Source organism: Petaurus breviceps, unplaced genomic scaffold (genome assembly GCF_028583685.1).
Source record: "Petaurus breviceps papuanus isolate PSGF00001 unplaced genomic scaffold, PetGlider_PUasm1.0 191, whole genome shotgun sequence".
Lineage (NCBI taxonomy): Eukaryota > Metazoa > Chordata > Mammalia > Diprotodontia > Petauridae > Petaurus > Petaurus breviceps.
This window is the reverse complement of record NW_027185811.1, coordinates 2,722,200-2,744,751: the sequence shown is the minus strand read 5'-3', so window position 1 is coordinate 2,744,751 and position 22,552 is coordinate 2,722,200. Positions and strand designations below refer to the sequence as shown.

The following is a 22,552-nucleotide window of genomic DNA, read 5'->3' as shown; positions in this document are numbered from 1 at the left end:
TAATCTAGTTTATGCATGATTCCCCCTGGACCATATTTGCAAGATGCAATGTGGCATCATGAAAAAAAAAGTGTTAGACATAAGAGCTGAATTCAATCTTGTATCTATGTACATATTCTCTCCCTCAAGAGAAGTAAACTCCTAGAGGGCAGGGATTGTTTTTTTTTTCTTTTTTTTTAAATCCTCAGTGCTTTGCAAAGTACCTTTGACATAGTGGGTTGACTGTATGAATCTGGGGGTTATTGAACTTCAGTTTCCTTATTTGTATAAGGAGAGTAACAATCATCTCTCTGTGGAGAAAAGAATCCTTAGTGGGCAAAGGGCTGTGCTTGGCCCAGCTATGTGTTTTTAGTTGTTGTTTTTTTTTTTTTAACCATACACTCAAACTGGACAGCCTGGAATCTCAAGCTGCTGGAGTAACAGCTCCTTCTCTATCTCTCACAGGATCGCTGACTGAGGCCTGGCGGGGACTTCAGAGGTTATCAGAGGTTATCTAGTCCCACTTACTCGTTTTATAGATGAAAAAACTGAATTGGGGGAGGGGAGAATAGAAAGGAGAAAAAACAGATTTCTGGTCATTAAAACAAGAAAAGAAACTAAAATAAGGAATTGATGTCTATAGAGGGGAAGTGATTTGCCCAAGTTAACACAGGCTGTCCTTTGCATGCCCTAAGCATGGGCAGCGTCCCTTTCCTGTGGATAAGACCCAGGTTGCTTTTTTCCCCCCCTTTCTTTTCAAAAGTACTTAATGCCCACCAAACCTCTGATGACCTGCCTTCAATCCAGGACCTTGGCCAGCCTCCCAAGATCCAGGTGACTGCCTGCTCAGACTCATAGACCCTTCCATTGGGTCTGTCTAGTGTGATGTAAAGGAGTACTTCATGGACAGGGCTCCCTACCTCATTATATCACTGTCACTGCCTGTAATTCCCTTCCTATAATTTTCTTTCTTTTAGTTTTGCCAGTTCCCTTTTAAAAAGCAAATACCCCGGCTAAATGGTTCAGTGAATAGAGCACCGGCCCTGGAGTCAGGAGGACCTGAGTTCAAATCTGGCCTCAGACACTTGACACACTAGCCATTTGACTTTGGGCAAGTCACTTAACCCCAATTGCCCTCCAAAAGGAAAAAAAAAAAAGGAAATACCCGTGGGTGGATAAAGCAGCAGGCCAGGAGTCAGCAAGACCTGGGTTTGAATACGGCTTCAGTCATTTACTTGTAATCTGGGCAGGTCTTCCCCTCTTTCTGCCTCAGCTTCCTTAAGTGTAAAATGGGCATCGTAATAACACCTAACCACCAAAGTTGTTGTGAGGATAAAATGAGATGATATTTGTAAGGCATATAATACAGGGCTTGGTACATAGTAGGCACTTAATAAATGCTTATTCCCTTCCCTACATTCCCCCCTTACACTCTGTCAATAGAACAGCTTAGCTGACAGTGACTTGAGAGCAAGACCCTGCAGAAAAAAAAAGGGACAAAGGATGGATCTCTAATGAGGGCAGGAAGGAGGAAAAGGATCCTGATGGAAAAGTTGACAGGGAGGTACTAAAGGCAAGTTTTCTGACTTCACATTATTACTTAGCATTGGACCTGATCACCACTACTCTAATCCCATGCTCAGCTAGGCCCAGCTTGATTCAATGACTGTCCATTTGTTGTAGTGCCTGCCCTTAATGCTTTTCCAGGTCAGTTTAGGAGAGTGGGACCTCCCAGAGGGTAGGAGGTGAACACATCTGGGTATCTAGTAATAATAATATTGATGATAACAATAGCTAGAATTCATGTAGCTCTTTCAGGGTTACAAAATACACATTATCCCATTTGATCATCACAACTCAGTGGAGTAGGTGTTATTAATATCCCCATTTTACAGATGAGGAAACTGAGGGTCACAAAGGTAGAAAGTGTCTGAGGCAAGATTTGAGCCTAGGTTTTCCTCACTCCAGGCCCAATTCTCTTATCTACTTCTTTTGTTTTTTGTAGGCGAAGGTAGGGCAATTGGGGTTAAGTGACTTGCCCAAGGTCACATGGCTAATTTTTTGTGTGTGTTAAGTGTCTGAGTTCAGGTTTGAACTCAGGTCCTCCTGACTCCAGGACAGGTGCTCTATTCACTGTGCCACCTAGCTGCCCCCACTCTATCTACTTCTAAAGACTTTTTGGTTTTTGATTGGTTTATGGATTGGCTGGGAGGGGCGGGGTATCTGGGGGTTTGGGGGAAAGGCAAAGAGGGACTGAAAGAAGGTGAAGAGAGCTGGACAGAGCCTTTATGGTGAGATCCTAGGCTCTGGGAGTATCAGCACTGAGAAGAAGAATCTGGAAAGGTAGCATCTGTGGAAAGGAAACACTTAGCAGTGGGAGTTTGGGTACATGCAGGATTTCTCCTCTTGTCCTGGCTACCACCAAGCTCTGGGTTTCCTTTGAGACAGGATAATCTATATGCTATCAACATAGGGAAGTGGTTGCATGAGCAAAGGATAAGAAAAAGGCTTCTTCTATGGGGACAGACAGTAGGGATTCCTTTCCTGCCTTCTGTTCTTGCATCAGTCAATAAGCAACTAGGTGGCTTAATGGATAGAACTCTAGGGCTGAGTTCAAATCCTGCCTCAGACATTTTCTAACTGTGTGATCTTGAGCAAGTCATTTAACTTCTGTCCACCTTACTTGTCTCACCTGTAGAATGGGGAAAATAGTAGTATTAGAAGGTAGTACTGGGCAGAGTCAAGATGGCAGAGTAGAAGCAGGACCTCCCCACTGCTCCAGCTTCCACCTTCCCCAATCCATGTAAAAAGGGCACTCTCAACAAATTTTGGAGCTGCAGAACCCACAAAATGACACAGAGAAGCTAACCTCCCACTGAGGACAGCATAGCAGGCCAGCAGAAATTGTCCAGTTTCCTGCCAGCACAGTGCTCTGGGAGCCAAGCCCAGCCCCACCCGAGGCTTTAGTCCCAGGGCGGGCCTGACCAGCCTCTGGCCAGAGGGACTCCAGATCAACAGCAGCTGTGGCCATTTCCAGATTTATCAACACACAGATGCGAAGGGCAAAGTGAGAGGCCAGTGCAGTTTGGACTTTAGGACCCAGTAAGTGGGAGTGTGTGGCTTTTGCCCCTGGGGCGAGAAGCCGCTGAGATGCTGGCACAGCCAGCCAGCACCACGTGACAGCTTTAGCTCCTGGCCTGCAGAGTGTAGGGGGACTAAGCACCAGTCTGAGGGGGTAATCGCTCTTACTTTAACCTGCTTGGATCTGGATTGCAGTCTAGGGTGGAGGTCCTGGGGTGTGTGTCCAGCTTGCCAGAGCGTGTGGAGATCTCAGAGAGGGCACCCATCTAATACCTCCGGCAGCTGAGAAAACCCCAGCATTTGGGATGAAAGCCCCCCTATCCAGTGGCAGAGTCCTATTGTAGCAAAAAGCCCAGGGGTCAAGTGACTGAGGGGCGACATGACCAGGCAAAGGAAACAAAGCAGACAGAATATTCCAACATTAGACTCCAATTTTGGAGAAAATTTTTTACAAAAAGGAGAAAATCATGGAACAGGAGGAAGACAGTGAAGTCAGAACTCCTGCACCAAAAGCTTCAAAGGAAAATACGAGTTGGTTACAGGCCATAGAGGACCTTAAGAAGCAGATAAGAGAAGTGGAGGAAAAATTGGGAGGAGAAATGAGAATGATGGAAGAAAACTACGAAATGAGAGTCAACAGCCTGACTGAGCAAAATAACACCTTAAAAAACACACTAACTCAAATGGCAAAAGAGGCTCAAAAAGGCAATGAGGAGAAGAATGCCTTAAAAAACCAAATTTGCCAGATGGAAAAAGAATCTCAAAAGCTCACTGAGGAGAATCATTGCTTCAGAATTAGATTGAAGCGAATGGAAGCTAATGACTTTATGAGAAATCAAGATGCTGTTAAACAGATCCAAACAAATGAAAGAATAGAAGGCAATGTGAAATATCTCACGGGAAAAACCACTGACCTGGAAAATAGATCCAGGAGAGATCATTTAAAAATTATTGGACTACCTGAAAGCCATGATCAAAGTAAGAACCTAGAAATCATCCTCCAGGAAGTTCTCAAAGAAAACTGTCCTGATGTTTTAGAACCAGAGGGCACAATAGAGGTTGAAAGAATCCACCGATCACCTCCTGAAAAAGATCCCAAAAAGAAAACTCCTAGGAATAGCCAGGTTCCGGAATTCCCAGTTTAAGGAGAGAATATTACAAGCAGCCAGGAAGAAACAATTTGAATATTTTGGAAACACAATCAGGATAACCCAGGATCTGGCAGCTTCTATACTGAGGGATCGAAGGGTTTGGAATATGATATTCCAGAGGTCAAAGGAGCTGGGATTAAAACCAAGAGTCACCTGCCCAGTAAAACTGAGTATCATGTTTCAGGGGAAAATATGGTCATTCAGTGGAATAGAGGACTTTCAAGCATTCTTGCTGAAAAAACCAGAGTTGAACAGAAAATTTGACATTCAGATACAAGAAGCAAGAGAAGCATGAGAAGGTAAACAGTGAAAAGAAATCATAAGGAACTTATTAAAGTTGAATTATTAACATTCCTACATGGAAAAACAATAATTGTAACTTATGGAACTTTTCTCAGTAGTTGAAGGGAATAGAAATATATATATGTCTATATATGAGGGTATATGGGCATATGTATACATATGTGAATGTGTGTATATATGTTTACAGGTATACATAGATAGAGGGCACAGGAACAATTTAACAGGAAGGGATGATACTTGAAAGGTGAAATTAAGAGGTGAGAGAGGAATATAATGAAAGGAGATGGGGAGAGACAGAATGGGGTAAACTATCTCATATAGAAGAGGCAAGGGAGAATGGTTACAGTGGAGGGGAAGAATAGGAAGGCAAAAGGGAATGGGACAACCTTATTCCCATTGGCTTGAGGAAGGAATGAAATACACACTAAATAAATAAATAAAATCTCACCCTCCAGGAAAGTAGGGGGGAAGGGGATTAGAGGGGGGATTATGGAAGGGAGGGCAGACTGGGGGGGAGGAAAGTTGGAAGCACCCACTTTTGAAAAGGGATGGGATCAAAGTAGAGAATAGAACAAGTGGGAGGTGGGATAGGATGGTGGGAAATATAGTCAGTCTTTTACAATATATCTACTACGTTATTGTTTTGCATTAGCCGCACATGTACAACCTATACTGAACTGCTTATCTTCCCAGCAAGGGTGGGTGACAAGGGAGGAAGGGAATGCATCTGGAATTCAAAGTTTTAAAATCAAATATTCAAATATATATATATATATATATATATATATATATACTATTATTAATACTATTTTACACGTAATTAGGAAATAAGATATACAGGCACTGGGACATAGAGATCCACTGGAAAAGCCGAAAGGCGTATGGGAGAAAATATGGAAGAGAGCAGATTGGAGGAGGGGATATCCTGTGGGACTGCTATTTTGGGGCGGTGGGTAGGGGAAAAATGGGGAGAAAATTTGTAACTCAAAATCTGGCGGAAATGAATGATGTAAATCAGAAGCTAATAAAGCATTTGAAAAATTAAAAAAAAAAGAAGGTAGTACCTACTTTGCAGGATTACAGTGAGAAAAAAAATGAAATAATATCTGTAGAGTGCTTTGAAACCCTTAAAGTGTTCGCTAAATGCCAGCTAGTATGCCCTAGTAGGGGTGTGCTCCCAAGACAAGTGAAGAATGAAAAGCTAAAATATTTGGATTCGTTCCCAGGACACTTGAGGTGCCGAGTAGGCAAAGGAATATTGGAGAAAGAGGACTTAGCAGATTTTACATCTTAAAGCAATCTAAAACTCACATAAGATTTTAAGGTTTATGAAGCACTTTATGTACTATCTTTATCCTCGTAACAATCCTGGGGGATAAGTGCCACGGTTTAATATATAGCCAGCCTAAAAAGTCTCAAAAGAAAGAAACTCTAAATCTAGAGTAATTAAAGGTACATTTTCAAGATGAGAAGACAGAAATATAGTAGGATATAAAAAGCTCATGAAATAATAATGGAGAACTTATATACTTAAAGCTCCCACTCACCAACCCAACCCTCAGCTCACCATGTGCCCTGGGCACAGGCAGCCAGCTCAAGCAACCTGGAAAACTTCTTTTGTGGGTGATTCTGCTTCATTCTCCCATGGTAGTGAATAAATCTAAATCCCCTCTCCTCAACACCTCCCTCCCATCCCATGCTCCAAAAGAACAAGAAGACATTAATTCTGCCCAGCCAATTGAAAAAAAGGGATTCCAACTCTAGCAGGGTTAGAAAATGGCATTACAGAGCCAGCCAGAGGGGAAGGGTTTCTATGCTAAAGAGAGAGGGGATTAGAACCCTAACTGGGGTCAGGCCTTCTCTACAGAGTTTTCTTCAAGCAGGGACCTAACCAGACCCTCAGAACCCCTAATCCAATTAGTCTGAGGTCTGTGCAGAAGTGGACAGGGAAAGAGCCAGAAGAGATAGGAGAGAGGTTAGACACAAGCTAGTGGGAATAAAAGGAAAAATCATGAAAGACAAAAAAATCTAAAAGAGAAAGGCTGTATAAGTCAGATCCTGAACAGGTAAAACAAGTGTTACTCACAAAGACAGAAGAAAAAACGAGCAACAAAAAAATTTTAAATGTCAAAAAACATAGTATAATAGCCTATGAAGGAAAATGAACCAAAAATCCTCAGTGGAAAAAATAATTTGGTGGGCTTCCCAAAGAAATTGGAATAAAAACAAAAACACCAAACTATAGAATAATTCAAGATAGCCATCCATGCCTTCTCACTCATCAGATCACTTTGAAGGCCAGAAATAAAGATGCTTCTTGTCCAAAGATCATGGACCTTCCATAGGTTCCTGGAAAAATGCTGTCCTCAATAAATAGATACTCTAAATACTATGCCCAGACTTTCAAAGAGTAAAAATAAAAAGATATAAACAATACCAAAACTGAATATAATTTAACAATTAATATTTCTTTGATGATTATGAAGGCACTTTAAGAGCTTATTGTGGTTCAGGGTAATTATTGTATTAGTGATAGGATGTACCTTTTAAGATTATTTCCTATTGACAGAATTCCAAATAATCTAGTTTCTGGGGTATTTCTCTATTAGCACCTTTCCCCTGACACCAAAAAGGAAGATAGATTGGAAATCAGAGCTCTCAAAGATGAATTAACAAAGGCAAACAGAAGGACAGAAAACTTAGAACACACAATGGAAAGCTCTCCAAAGAAGTGGTTCTGAGAAAGAGAATGAGAGATTTTGAATCTTAAAAATACAAAAGTGGAAGCAACTTTGGCAGAGAGAAACAAAAGACAATGTACTGAAAGCATGCATGAACTCTATGCCAAAGACATTGACTTAAAGTTAGGACAGGCATGTGTAACTTAAGAATAACAGGACTCTAAGAAAAACTTGGTAGAATTTTAAAAACAAATTTAAAAATTTTAAATTTAAAATGAAAAAATTTAAAAAACAAAAGCACTGAGTACCATATTGCAGGGGGAAGAAAACTACCTAGAACTTCTGAGTATAAATAAGAAATTATTGATTGAATCTACATATTGTTGCCACAGAAAAAACTCATGCTTGAAACTTCAAAGAGTTTTTGAGGAAAAAATTGGAGGAAATGCAGAGGCAAAAAGGAAATTCAGTGATCACTTTCTATATGCCCTTCCCCTTCATCTTTCCTTTCCCCACCCTTCCTCCTAACTCCTGTTTTTGGCCTCTTGCTCTGGAAATTTTAATAAAATCAACACTACCATTGCTTCTAAAAAGGATGCACCCCGAAGATTAGTGGAGGTAGAATTTGGAAGAAGCATCATCAGAGTTTACATGTTCAAGATAGATAGAGAACACACACACAGACACACAGACACAGACAGAAAGACAGACAGACACATACACACAGCCAACGTATATAGAGAACAAATATACAAATATACAAAACCAAGAGTCATCAATGGATAAATGCTAAAAAGAAATGGGCAAATTGTTCTCAAAAAAAGAGAGAACCACAAACTATTACTAAATAATGAAAGATTGCTCTATATAACCAATAATAAAAAAAATGCAAATTAAAGCAGTTATGTGGTTTTTGCCTTATATTCAGCAAACTGGCAAATATGACAAAAGATAAATAGTCATTCTAATATATTATTGGTGGAGCTGTGAATTGATCTAACCATTCTTTAAAAATTTGGAATTATGTGGGAAAAAGTAATTAAAATGGCCATTTCTTTTTACCTGGATAACTTTCTGCTTGGCATATACTCCAGGGAATTTGAGGACAGAAAGGTCCCATGTATACAAAAATATTTATTCAGAGATAGTTGCACTTTTTGTGGTATCTAAGTCCAGGAAATGAAACAAGTACCTATCAATTAGGGAATGGCTGAACAAATTACGGTAATATGAATATAATGGAAGATGATTGTGATGTAAGAAATGACAAAAGAAATGTTTTCAGAGAAACTTGGGAAGATATAGGAACTGCTATAGAGCAAAGTGAGCTGAATCAGGAGAATAATTTACATGATAACAATACAATATACAAACAAATTTAATTTTTATCAATGCAATGACCAACCAAGATTTTAGAGGTCCAGCGATGAAGCATGCTACTCATTTCATGGCAGAGAGATGATGAATTCAAAGTGCAAAATGAGAGACCAAGACAGTGGAGTACCAGCTAGGACTCAGCTGAACTCTCCCAACATACCCCTCCAAACGACCTTAAGATAATGACTCAAATCAAATTTTAGAGCAGCAGAGCCAACAAAAGGTCAGAGAAAAACATTTTTTCCTATCTAAGACTACTTAGGACATCCACAGGAGAGGTCTGTAACATGGGTGGGCTGCAGTGGGCTGCAACAACAGCAGCAGCTTTTGGAGCTCTCTGCCCAGAGATAAAAAGGGGTTGGACAGCTGGTCAGAAAGAGATTATAGGGGACCTTTTGCTGGCACTAGATGCAGCTGGCACTGATTGGCAACTCTGCTGTTCATAAGCAGTTCTGGATTGCAGTTTCAAGGTGGAGAGGAGTGCTTGTGTTTGGTTAGAAGAGAGCACAGTTCCAGGGCCAAGGAAAGCAGTAGCACTTGCAGTTGCAGAGCAGGGGCCCTTCCTGGGTAAAGACCAGAGAGCAGACCAAGAGAGCAGTGATCACACCTTTCCCAGAATAATACTACCTTGGAGGCACCAAAAACTTGCAGACCCACAGAACTAGCCCTGAAAACAGCAGCATGAAAAACCCTCAAGCTTGGCATAGTGCCTTCCCATCCCCAGGTGAATAGAGCCCAACTTTAACATAAAGTTCAAAGTAAAGAAATTGACTGAGAAAATGAACAAACAACAACAACAAAAAAGAATCTGACCATAAAAAGCTACTATGGTGGCAGGGAAAATCGAGACATGAACTTAGAAAAAGACAACAATGTGAAAACAGTTACAAGTAAAGCCTTAAAGAAAATTGGTAACTGGACCCAAGACCAGCAAGAATTCCTGAAAGAGACAATTGTGGTAGAGGAAAAATTGGAAAAAGAAATGAGAGTGATATAAGAAAATTATGAAAAGAGAATTAACAACTTTGTAAAAGAGGAACAAAAAATGCAGAAGAAAATAGCACCTTAAAAAGCAGAATTAGCCAAATGGAAAAAGAGGTACAAAGCTCACTGAAGAAAATAATTCCTTAAAAATAAGAATTGAGTAAGTGGAAGCTAATGTTTCCACTATACTTCAAGAAGCAATAAAACAAAGCCAAAAGAATAAAAAAAATAGAAGAAAATGTGAATTATCTTATATCAGAAAAAACAACTGACCTGGAAAATAGATTAAGGAGAGATCATTTAAGAATTACTGGACTACCTGAAAGTCATGATCAAAGAAAAAGCATAGACATCATATTTCATGAAATTATAAAGGAAAATTGACCTGGTATGTTAGATCCAGAAGGCAAAATAAAAACTGAAAGTATCTATCAATCACATCCTGAAAGAGATCCCAAAATGAAAACTCCCAGGAATATTACAGCCAAATTCCAGAGCTCTTGGATGAAGGAAAAAATATTGTGAAGAGCCAGAAAAAATGAATTCAAATATTGAGGAACTACAGTCAGGATCATGTAAAATTTAGCAGCTTCCTTGGTAAGGAAGGGCTTGGAAGCAGAGGGCTTGGAACATGATATTCTGGAAGGCAAATGAGCTAGAATTACAATCAAGAATAACCTACCCAGCAAAACCGAGTATAATCCTTCAAGGGAAAAAATGGATATTTAATGAAATGGAGAACTTTTAAGCATTCCTGATGAAAAGACCACAACTAAATGGAAAATTCAACATTCAAACAGAAAACTCAAGAGAAGCATAAAAAGGCAAACATGAAAGAGTAATCATAAGGGACTCAATAAAAGTTAAACTGTTTACATTCTTATATGGAGAGATAATACATGTAATTCCTAAGAACTTTATCATTATTAGAGCAGTTTGAAGGAGTCTATATAAAGAGAGGGAACAGGCATGAGTTGATTATGTTGGGATGATCTAGAAAAAATATAAGGTTGAGAAAAAGGGATACACTGGGAGAACAGGGAAGAGAAAGGTAGAATGGGGAAATTTTTCTGACATAATAGAGGCATGTAAGGAAGAGTTTTTATAGTGGAAGGGAAAATTAGTGGTTGTGGCAGGCAATGCTTGAACCTCCTTCTCATTAGAATTGGTTCAAAGAAGGAAGAATATGTATACACAGACACACACGTATATAAATATATATATATACACACATGTGTGTGTGTGTGTATATGTGTACATATACACACACTCATTTGGGTATAGAAATCTATCTTACCCAATAGGGAAATAGGTGCAGAAGGGGATAAAAATATGGGGATGGGGGTGATAAAAGGGAAGGTGGATTAAGGGAGGCAGTGGTCAGAAGCAAAACAGACTTTGAGGAGGAACAAGATAAAAAGAGAGAAAGGGAAGAACAATAAAATAGGATGAAGAGAAATAGTAATCATAATTATGAATATGGATGGCGTGAGCTAACCCATAAAACAGAAGTAGACAGCAGGATGGGTTAGAAACCAGAATCCAACAATATGTATACAAGGGATATACTTGAAATAGAAAGATACATGCAGAGAAGTAAAAATAAAGCAGGAATAGCAATCATGATCTCAGACAAAGCAAAAGTAAAAATAGGTCTAGTTGAAAGAGGTTATCAATTGGTGAATGGTTGAATAACTTGGGGCATATGATTTCAGAAAAACCTGAAAAGACTTACTTGGAGTGAAGTGAACTGAGAAGAAACAGGAGATCACTGTGCACAGTAACAACAATGTTGTACTGTGAAAGTCAATGTTAACTGTGAAAGACTTAGTTACTATAATCAATACAATGATCCAAGACAATTTCAAAAGACTCATGAGAAAAAAATGCTATCTGCCTTCTGAGAGAGAACTCATGAACCTTAGTGCAAACTGAAGTATACTTTTCTCACTTTCTTTATATATTTTTTGTAATAGACTAAATTGGAAATATGTTTTGCATGATTTCACATATATAATTGATATAATATTGTTTGCCTTCTCAGTGGGTGGGGGAGGGGTGGGATGAAAATTTAAAAAGAAATGAATGTTTAAAATAAGTAAATAATATACTTTTTTTTAAAAAAAGCAATTGGGGTTAAGTAACTTGCTCAAGGTTACACGGCCAGTTATTTTGTGTGGGTGCCAAGTATCTGAGGCCAGAAGAGATCCTGGGTCTCCTGACGCCAGGGCTGGCAGTCTTACTGTGACACCTTGGCTGCCCCAATAATATACTTTTTAAGGGGTACAAAATGAGAGCTTTGTTTAGGACCATGGTCAATGAAGGAATTTGTTTTGCTTGACTGTATATTTGTTATGAGGTGTTTTTCCCCCAATGGGAGGATGGCAGGAGGAAGAGAAAACAAAATTTTGTTAATTGAAAAAAATTAAGAAAGAAAAAAGGAAATAGGGACACTAATACATTATTGATTGAATTGTGAATTGGTTGACTATATTAAAAACATATTTGGGGAGATCCTAGTTCTAGGAATATACTCCAAGGAATCTGAAGAGAGAAAGGCCTCATGAATAACATTCATTCATACCTGTGCTTTTTGTGGTAACAAAGACTTGGAAATTAACTGGGTGCCCATCAACTGGGAAATGGCCAAAAACTGTATTTGATGTCAATGAAATATTATTATACTTTAAAAAGAGGAAGAATTCAGGAAAACAAGGAAAGACCTATATGAACTTACACTGAATGAAACAGGCAGAATTAACTAAACAATATGTACAATGACTATGACACTGTAAAGCAAAAGAATAATAAAATAAAATTGAATGTTATGTAATTAAAATAAGTAACAAGCTCAGAAGAAGAGGTGAAAAAATTCATTTCCCCATCTTTCATGGGAGATGTGGAACAATGCACATGTTGTCATATGAGGTTAGTGTGTTGATTGGTTATGCTGAAGTACTTTTTGAAAAAAGACATATCTTTGTTATAAGAGAAGGCTCACTGGAGAAGAGAGATAAGGGTATATTTGGAAATGATGCTATATAAAAAAAAAAGCATCAATAAAACTTTAAAATGAAAAAAAAAAGCAGTCCCATTCTTTAAGAGAGGCTGCTAGGAGGCATAGTGAATAGAGGGGCTGGGCCTGACATCAGGAAGACTTCATTTCAGATCCAGCCTCATATACTTACTAGTTGTATGGCCATGGGCAAATCATTTAACTTCCACAGCCTCAGTTTCCTCAACTGTAAAGTGGAATTCATAATGGCACCTCCTTCACACGGTTGTTATGAGGGTCAAATGAGATAATACATATAAATCACTTAGCATAGTGCCTAGCTTGTTCCCTTCTCTTCCCTTCCCCTCTAATAGATCAAAGGATGGTAACAGCTTCCAAAAGAAGAAATGTAATTTATCAACAAATATCTGAAAAATTGTTCTCAAAGGAATGTTAGCTTCTTGAGGGCAGGAAATGTTTCATTTTTGTCTCTGTATCCCCATTGCTTATCACAGTCTCTGTGTATTGTTAATGTATTTTTTGCTTAATGGGAAGATCTTTCCCATCCATTAACAGACTCATGTGACCTGCTTAAGTCATATGGAAGCCTAAATCACATGAGTTTGAGTCACATAAGCCAGGGTCACTAGGGTTGTGATGCCCTCTGACCCTAAAGAAGTGTATATATACTCTGAGGTTAGCATTTTGCTTTGGAGCTCATGGGAAGAGTGTTCATGTGATATAGCCAGATGAGAGTCTGGGTAGCCATTAAGGAGCCCCCCAGCTTTGAAAACCCAGATGTTAGTGCTTCTTTCTTTGGTAACTATGTATGTAGATAATAGATAGACAGTTGGATCTGTCTGTTGATCTGTGACATATGTATCATTTGGTCAGGCAGTTAGAATCCCTGTCTGTTGGTCTTTATGCCATTATTTCTGATTGTAATTTTCTGTTTGAATTTCTGTATGTATTTTCTCTCAAGTTCAGGGTGATGACTTTTTCCCCAAGCTAAGTAAATGATATATATGTTTGATTAAAGTAAGGTTGTTGACCCTTTTTGAGTTGCTTTCTTTTAGAAAAGCAGATCAAAGAACCTGTGCTAGCAGCTCTTCTGTGTGCTGATGTTATTGGTCTTACACCCTCACAGCAGTTGCAAGTAGCATTGCTGTTACAGTCTGGAACATAGTAGATGCTTAGTAGATTCTGGATGATTGATTCTGATTACTCATAATCAGAGAATTGCAAAGTAATTTAAAGTACCTCTGAAGTATCATCTCATATAAATCAAACTAGCAAAGTAGAGCTATGAATATATTCAACTGTCCTTGAAATATTGAATTGGTCAGAAACAGCTAACTACAGTGTTTGTAGCCTTGGATCCACTATTAGGTTTCTTCAGTAAGGAGATAAATGAGAGAAGAGATCTTTATTTACTAAAATATTCATAGCAGTGCTAATGAGGTGCCCAACAATTCGGGAAAGGCTGAACAAGTTATGATATACAAATATAATGGATTAGTATTTTACTGTTAAAGAATGACAAATATGAAAAATCCAGGGGAAATTTGGGAAGATGAACTTATACAGAGTGAACTAGCCAGAATCAGAGGAAGTAGATATTATGAACAATGACTACAACAACATAAATGAAGACAACACTGAAAGAAAAGAAAATTCAAATACAATGGGAAAATGCTGATTCCAAATTATTCAAATTAAAACACACACACAACAAATATATCAAATTTCAAAGAACAAAATAAGTGGGATGTGTGTTTTAAGCTTCCAAAATGGTTTCTTTTAAACTAGAAGTCTTTTAGGTCTCTGTATGTGACTTGCCTTAGCCTATGGCTCCCAGGCACAGGAAACCTACAAACTCCAGCAGTGATGCTGTCTGAGGGGAAGTGAAGTCACTGAATGGAACTGCTCCCCGTTCACCCAGATGTACCTCTTCTCTTTTCAGAAGGAGGAGGGTACCTTGTCAGTGACCAGAGTCCTTGGACATTTTTCACTATGGTCTGGTCTCTAGGTGACAGTCTCACCTTTCTTTGTGGAGGGCGATCTGTTCTGATCGTAAATCAATAGGTGTGCACATATGTGTGTATGTGTGTGCACACACGTGCATGTGCGTGCATTGTAGATGTTAATCTGATATATATATATAATTAACCATAAAAATAAATATAATAATAAAATAAACCATATAGAAGTATAAAATAATAACATGCAAATTAAGAGGCAAATTGAAGCTCTCCAGGCTGTTTATAAGTAGAAAACCTGGGTCTTTTACAGAGTATCCTTCTCCTTCAGAACTGTGAGTCATCTATACGGCTCTGACTAGCTAGACAATGATATCCCAACCCTTTAACCTATGTAGATGGCTCTGTGGTCATTCAGCTATCTACATGACTAGCCATCTACACTCCCAACATCTCCTCTAAAAACCTAGACTAAAACATCCTCCAGAACCTCTGGGACTTCTTCCTGATAAAGGGCTGATTCAGACCTAGTATGTTTCCTGACTCACACCCTCCCTGAAGCTGGGGTGTGTCCCTCACTTTCTTTCAGTTAAGCTGCCCTGAACCTCCCCAATAGAGGAAGGTGTTAGTAGGATTTAGTACTTAGGTTATTAGCATTAAGAAAGTGTGAGTGGGGTGAGGCCAGGGATAGGGAACACAATGCACTTTCACCTTCTAGGGGAAAAAGCCTGGTCAAGTAAGCCACCCCACCCCTCATAAGCAATCCTCCCAGTCTGATCCTGTTCCCACCCATCTTTCCTGTTCCCTGGAAACAGCCCCTTTTCTCCCCAAGTGAGATAGATCTCTGGTGGGAGATAAAGAGAAAACAGGATGGTCGAACTTGACCAAACTCTGAAACATCTTCCACAGGTTGCAGCCAGAAGGACTTGGGTTAGATCTCAGGAAGAATTTTGGGCCAGGGGTCCCAGAATAGGGGGATACTCTTGAACATCTTTTAGTTAAAGATGAGCCATCTATGCAAAAGAACATGAGCCCAAGGGACCCAGGGACTGGGAAGAAATAAAGGTAAACTTAAAAAAAGAATAATAAATATTATTTATTTAGGGTTGTTTGTAGACACAGTGGATAGGCTATTGGGCCTGGAGTCAGGAACACCCAAATTCAAATTTGGCTGTGTGACCCTAGGCAAATCACTTAACCTGTTTGTCTCAATTTCCTTATCTGTAAAATGGGAATTATAATATCACCTACCTCCCAGAGTTGTAAGGATCAAATGAGATAATAATTGTAAAGTACTTATCAAAGTGCCTAGCACAAAGAAAGTGCTATATAAATGTTAGCTATTATTGTTATTATCATTACTAATAATATCATCTTGAGTTTGTGTAATACTTTAGTTTTCAATGTTGTTTTCACATATATTACTGGTATCTTTGTCGAGTAGGCAGGACAGGTATTATTATTCCCATTTAAGAAAAGTTCCCTTCCCCTCTAAATCTATGGTCCTATAAGGAAAAATGAAATTCAAAGAAGAGAAGAGATTTGCTTAAAGTCATTAACAAATTGATGGAAGTGTTTGCCCAAAATCATTACTAATGAGTCAGTGGCAGGATGGGCTAGACTAGAATCCAGGTCTCCTGACTTCAAGACTCCCTCTACCCACAGTCTACACTGCCTCTCAATGAACAAAGGAATAAAAATGCATTTATTAAGTGCTTCCTATCTGTAAAGCACTGTGCTAACTGCTGGGGAAATAAGTCATAAGACATAGGGCATGGTGGAAAGAAGTTCAGACTAGCAGGAAAGTGAAAGCTGGGTTCCAGTCCCAAGACAGTCATTCATTAGTTGGATGATGTTGGGAAACTCATTGAACCTCCTCCTGGCCAATTTCTTCACTGAGAAGAGGAGTGGTTTGGACAAGAGAATAAATAATTCAAAGGTCCCTTCTAGTGACAAAGTGAGGTCAAGCATTTCACTACCATCATCTTTCAACATCAACCTCTAGCAGTGCTTGCCTCACCAGTGTCCACCTCTGGATCCTTCCCATCTTGTCTCCTAGGACTACAACAAATTCTTATTTAAAGTTTGATTGGAATCTAACTGCTTAGCAATTATTCTGTTCAACACTTGTGACTGTTCAAAACCAGTGCTTCTTAAACTGTGGGTCTGAGCCCCATAGCAGAAGGGGCAGAGAGTGAAGAAGTTTATGAAGCCCTGTTCTAACCTCTTTGACCCCTTTAACCCACCAACTCCTCCCTCATTCCTGGTATGTCACCTCTAGCCCTCAGTATGAATCCCACAGAAATGCACAAAGAGGGGCCTAGGGGAAGGGCCAGGGAGATTCCACTTCTGTTAGATCCACTACCTAATTTATTTCCTAGGTCTTTATGGAAGGGCTTGGGAGCTTTTTTGTTTTGTTTTGCTGCGATTTTAGCAATATAGAGACCTCTGCCTCATCCAGAGAGAACCAAAGGATCGGGCAACTCAAGTTCTCATCTTCATAGCTCTGGGCAGGTATCCCGGAGAAGCCAAGCATCCTGCCCAAAGCCACACAGTCTATCAAGATTATGGGCTGAGCCAAGACTAGAAACCAAATGACCTATGGCCCATCCCTGAACTCTCCCCTCTCTTTGTCATACCATACTCCTTCTGCAACGTTACCTCCTGCGTTCTTCAAAATACCTAATAGAAAGTATACTGGAAAGACAAAGAGGGATGAGGTTCATGCCAGGGCCCAGCTCCAGCCTGACTTACTCATCCACTTTCATTGATTCTTGTGCCCAAGGAATCTGAAATCATTGTTCAGGAATCAGGTTGAGGTAGTGGATTAGGGTGAAGGGCAGTTTATCCCTAGCCTGGGAGAGACGAGGGAGATGTGGATCTTAGGGTCCTAGAGAATAGAGGGTGCCTAGAAATTTCCACAGTCTCTTGATCATACCCTCAGATCCTCTAGAGAGACTGTGGTTTCCTGCCCAACCTGAGACCTAGTACTCCAGGGCAGAGCATTGTGAGGGAACTTGAGAATTGGCTGGGGTTAGAAGGGGTAGAGACCAGAGGCTGAAGTTGAGGGAGTAGGAAGAGGGAGCAAAGAGACTAGCTGGGGTGTATGTGGAACAGGAGACCTCAAGGAAACCTTTGCTGGTGATTCAGGCTGGAATCTCACATCAAAGGAGGCAGGGACATTGAGCATATAATATGAACCCAAAGACCTCTTACAGGGAAACAGAGTACATGAGTCATAGTCTTGACCCGGCTCTGAAATCCCTCTTACCTTCTTTGGTTCTCTGCTACCCCTACTCTGTCCTATCTGGCCTCTTATAAACCTTATCCCACTATAGTACTGCCCATTTCACAGATGGGAAGACTGATGCTAATGAACAAGCTCATCTGGAGGGGTGAGAGAAGCATGATAGTAGGTCAGACAGCCCTTATGGCCCAGCAGTCCTACATTCCTTCTCCTGAGCCCCACATGGAGAAATCTGGATTATAGTCTTAGAATATTCGCACTGAAGGACATCACTACAACCACAAGGACCCAACCCTATCCTCCCCAACAGGAAAGAATATTGAAGCTGAGTATTCAAGGGACTTATCTAAATAGTTCTACAGTCAAGTAACATCACAGCTAGGGCTGGCACTCAGAGCCCCTACCTCCAAGGCCAATGTTCTTTCCAGTGACAGAGGGAAAAGGTAAGCCGCAGGGATGGCATTTTACAAGGAGAAGGCACAAATTTTATTTCCTTTGCCCTTGACACATATAATCTGCAGAATTATCTTGGCCAAGTGTCTATTTAGAGAAAGATGTCTTAACCTGAGTCCATAGATGCTGTTCCCTCCCCCATGGTCTATGGGTAAATTTTTTGGGGGGAGGTATCAGTGAACTTGAATGGGAAAAAATTATATCTTTATTTCAATATAATTGGCTTACTTCATCATCCTAGGTATTATATCTTATGCATTTAAAAACATAATTTTGAGGAGGGGTCTTTCCAACTAGACTGGCGGTCTGGTGACCAAAGGGTACCATGACAAAGAAGATTAATAGTCCTTGATTAGAGGTCTAATTACTATTATTATTAGGTTATTATATTTTCATATATTATAATTATTATATCAGTCATAAAAAAGATTGGGACAAATAGATACTACAGTATCTTTATATACTATGACTCAGAGATACTTTTAATTTATCATCCTGAAGCTTGACAAAGAAAGCTATTAAATCAATTTCCCAAGCTTGAGTTTGGCTCTCATCTGACAGTTGCTGAAACCCCTTCCAAATTCTGGGAGCTATTCAGAATATGATGACAGTGTATGGGACTGCAAAGACAGGCCCCTCCTGGAACTTCCACTTGATCCCAGGGGAATCCAGGATTCCTTCTGAGGCACCAATACTCTCTACAGATGGCAAGACACTAGTCAGGAACACACTGCCAGATCTGGGGTGGTGGTGGTGGTGGTGATAGTGGGGAAGCAGGAGAAACCAGGTGAGCAGGCACCCTTGACAGACAGGCTTCACCTCTGAGGTTTCTGTTCCCATAGCCTCCACCCTAGAAAGAGGCATCTGCATACCAGTATGGCTACAAAAGAATCCATGCCTTCGGTCACTCTTGCCACTCAAGGATTATCATCTTTGATGACATTTAGAGAGATTATCTCACTCACAAGCTTACTATTACCTCTTGGGAATCAATCCAAACTCAGAACTTTATTAATTAATTAATTTTTAAATCAATCTCTTCCCTTAGATTTTCTACCAATCTCATTTTCCTCATTTGGGCTTTGTGTTCCAGTTAGGTAAATATCACTTCATTTCAACTGAGCTTTTGAATTGATCATTTACCTCACCTGAGACATCTTTCCTTCATCTTTTCCCCCTCAGCTCTATCTATTCCTTTTTTCCAAACTTTGTTCCAAAGAAGCATTGTGCAATAGAAATAAATGCATTAAGAGCCAAGAGAAAGTCGATAATTCGCCTGCTAACACCCAGAGTAATAAGGATCCCTGTGGAACCTTGAAAATCACATACTAACATTATGTTTTATTGTATTTATATTTATTTTATTAAATATTTCCTAATTGCATTTTAATATGGTTCAGAAGTGTGGTGGGCGGTATGCACATACCTGATACCTCTGATAGAACACAAATTTGTTCTCACACTAACTAGCTGGGGCCTCCCTCCCCAGCACTAAAACAAGATTTCCTTCAGGTTCTGAAGACATTCAATCAAATTAACTAAAATTGCTCCCTACAAAAGTATTGCATTTATTACAATAAAGACTTATATTGGCAATATATGCTAAGTAATCTGTAAACAATAGTAAGCATCTAAACATAAAAAGAAGTGATTGACTGGTGATGTTTTCTTCAGGAGATAGCTTTGTTTATAGCCTCCCTCACAGGACTTAACACAATCTATACTGTGTATAGTCATTTGTCTACCTGTCTTTTACCACTCTGCTTGATTGTAAGCTCTAGAAAGACTGGGGGGGGGGGGGAAAGCTAGGTGGCACCATGGTGCATAGAGTGTTGGGCCTAGAGCCAGGAAGCCTCATCCTCCTGAGTTCAAATCTGACCTCAGACACTTAGCTGTGTGACTCCTGCCTCTAAGGCTATCCTGGGTCCCAGAATGTGTTCCTTCCAAGATGTCTCCTCATCCTTCTCAGTTTCTGAATTCTCCCCTCTTCTTGGAAGCCTTCCCAGGTTGACTGATAGTTTTGGGAAAGGCTCCATCTAAATGACTTCCCTGGATGATCCCACCCCCTCATTCCAATGTCACATTTATTTGCCCTCTGTTCTCACCCTTGCCCGCTTTGTTTTAATATTTCTGCTGCTTAAATGCTTCACTTCTCTCATATCTATCTTATAGACTACATCTGCCACTCACAAGTACAGATGAATAATCATGAAGGGAGGAAGAAGAGGATGATTCATCATTGTCCTGGTGATGGCTGTGGAGGAGGAGACTGAGAAAGCATCAATCAGAAGACAAGAGAAGCTAAGCTATAACTCAGGCTGCATGGGCCCCCGTACCCTTTGGGGGCTCAGCCAGACTCACCATTGTAAACACAATCGCTCCCAGTACAGCATAGATCCCATGAAGCCAGGGTACCTGCCAGGACAGAGAGACAAACTGATGATATAAACTCAAATTACCTTGTATTTACTTATCGGTGTACACAGCGAATCTTCCCAGGAGAAAATAAACTCCTCCACGGAAGGGATAGAAGCAGTTTTGTCTTTGTATTCCTAGGCTCTGGCACAGCATGTTACACTTAGCAAACACTTAATGTATAATCAAATGCTCTGGAGAAAGGGTGAGTAGCAGGGTTGCACAGAGGGAGCAGGGTGAACAGACAGGGCAGAATTCCTTCTTCAACATCCTACACAAGTGGTTTTCTAGCCCCTCCTGGAAGTAATGGAGGACTCACTATTTCCTAATTAACGAAGAAGTACAGTGGAAAGACCACTTGGCCTGGAGACGTGAAACCATGAAATCGAATCCAGCCTCAGACACTTACTAGCTGTGTGACTTTGGCATGGTTTGCCTCAGTTTCCTCCAGTGGAAAACAGAGACAATAATGGCACCTCCCTCCTTCCCCCCATTGTGAGAATCAAATACCTGGCACATAGTAGGTGCTATATAAATGTTTGTTTCCTCCTCTTTTGCTTCTTTTCCCCCAACCAGGTGTACTCTCCTTTGAACTTCTCCATGTTGCATCCTTGCCTACATTTCCTCCTACTCATTTTTTAGCTTCCTTCCTTGTGCTGTCTCTTCCCATTAGATTGTAAGCTCCTTGAGGGCTGGGGCTGTCTTTTTTTTCTTCCATATTTGTACCCTCAGAGCTTAGCTTAGTGTCTGGCACTTAACTGACTGACCCTAATTGTTCCTCTAAATCCCCTTTATGTTGAACTAGAATCCTCCTGTCTGTAGTTCCACTAGGAGGTAAAAACAGCAAATAGTCTGTTCTTGGTTATCTAAGTCTTCTGCCTAGGAGACTGAAATGGTAAAAATTCTTGCCTTTCCCAAAGATGAAACCACGAGAAAAGACTTATTTATCTCCTCAGTCTCCCTGCTGCCCAATGTGGATCTGAGAGAAGTAAACAAGAGAAATGAAGGGGCTGTATTAGACACATTTGGGCACATCAGTCCCTGGAAAATGGAGAACTGGCTGCTTTGGGATTTTCTGATGAGTCTGACTTCCTCTTCTTTCAACACCCAACTCCAGAATCAGGCTGCATTTGACAATATTGTGCATTTGACATGCACAATTCACACTCTCACCTTTCACACAACATACAGTCTCCATCCCTTCTCTCTCGCACCTCCAACCTTTTCCATAAACCTGTCCCCTAACCTGAACTGATGTGTTCCCTCTTTCTCTTCCAAATCTTGCTTCATTCTTCTCCTCAGTTAGTTAACAATAAGCACCCTCACCCTCCATTCCTGGAAGTCGTCCCAGATTAATTCTACTTGTTTTCCCTCGTCATAGTCTTTCTGCTTGATTGTAGAGCTTATATTTATATATATATATATATATTTCTTTATATATTATATTTGTTTTCCCTATATATTCCCTATATATATTGTATTCCCTATATATATTCTACTTGTTTTCCCTCCTCATAGTCTTTCTGCTTGATTGTAGAGCTTATATATTTCTCTGCGTCTGTCTCCTCTGAGGGTGCCATTGTCTCCATCAGACTCTGCAGTTCCTAAATGGCAAGCACTGGACATTGTCTCCCTCTAGACCGTGCTTGTTCTCTCTCTTTCTCTCTCTCTCTCTCTCTGACTCTCTCCGTCTCTTTCTCTTTGTTTCTCTCTGTCTGTTTCTCTTTCTGTCTCTCTCTTTGTCTCTGTCTGTTTCTCTCTGTCTATCTCTGTCTCTCTCAGTGTGAAGACACTGGAGAGAGAAGTGGGAAGGGGAGAATGGACAGGATGTCAGGCTTAAGAAATTAAGACTGCCTGGGCATGAAGTCTTCCCTCAACTCCTCAGATGAAAGTAACAGTTACTTCTT

General features: G+C 40.1%; 1 protein-coding gene and 1 long non-coding RNA gene across 2 annotated transcripts in view; one reads left to right on the top strand and one right to left on the bottom strand.

The window, feature by feature from the left end:
- LOC138164657 (uncharacterized) overlaps positions 1 to 20,762 on the top strand; it is a 39,097-nt gene extending 18,335 nt beyond the window's left edge. The window contains exon 2 of the long non-coding RNA XR_011169146.1: positions 20,403 to 20,762. This is a non-coding gene — a long non-coding RNA (uncharacterized lncRNA). The remainder of the gene's footprint in view (positions 1 to 20,402) is intronic.
- FAIM2 (Fas apoptotic inhibitory molecule 2) overlaps positions 1 to 22,552 on the bottom strand; it is a 68,904-nt gene that overhangs the window by 4,725 nt on the left and 41,627 nt on the right. Inside the window, exon 11 of the mRNA XM_069092591.1 lies at positions 20,592 to 20,645. Coding sequence (XP_068948692.1) covers positions 20,592 to 20,645 — 54 coding nt within the window. The remainder of the gene's footprint in view (positions 1 to 20,591; positions 20,646 to 22,552) is intronic.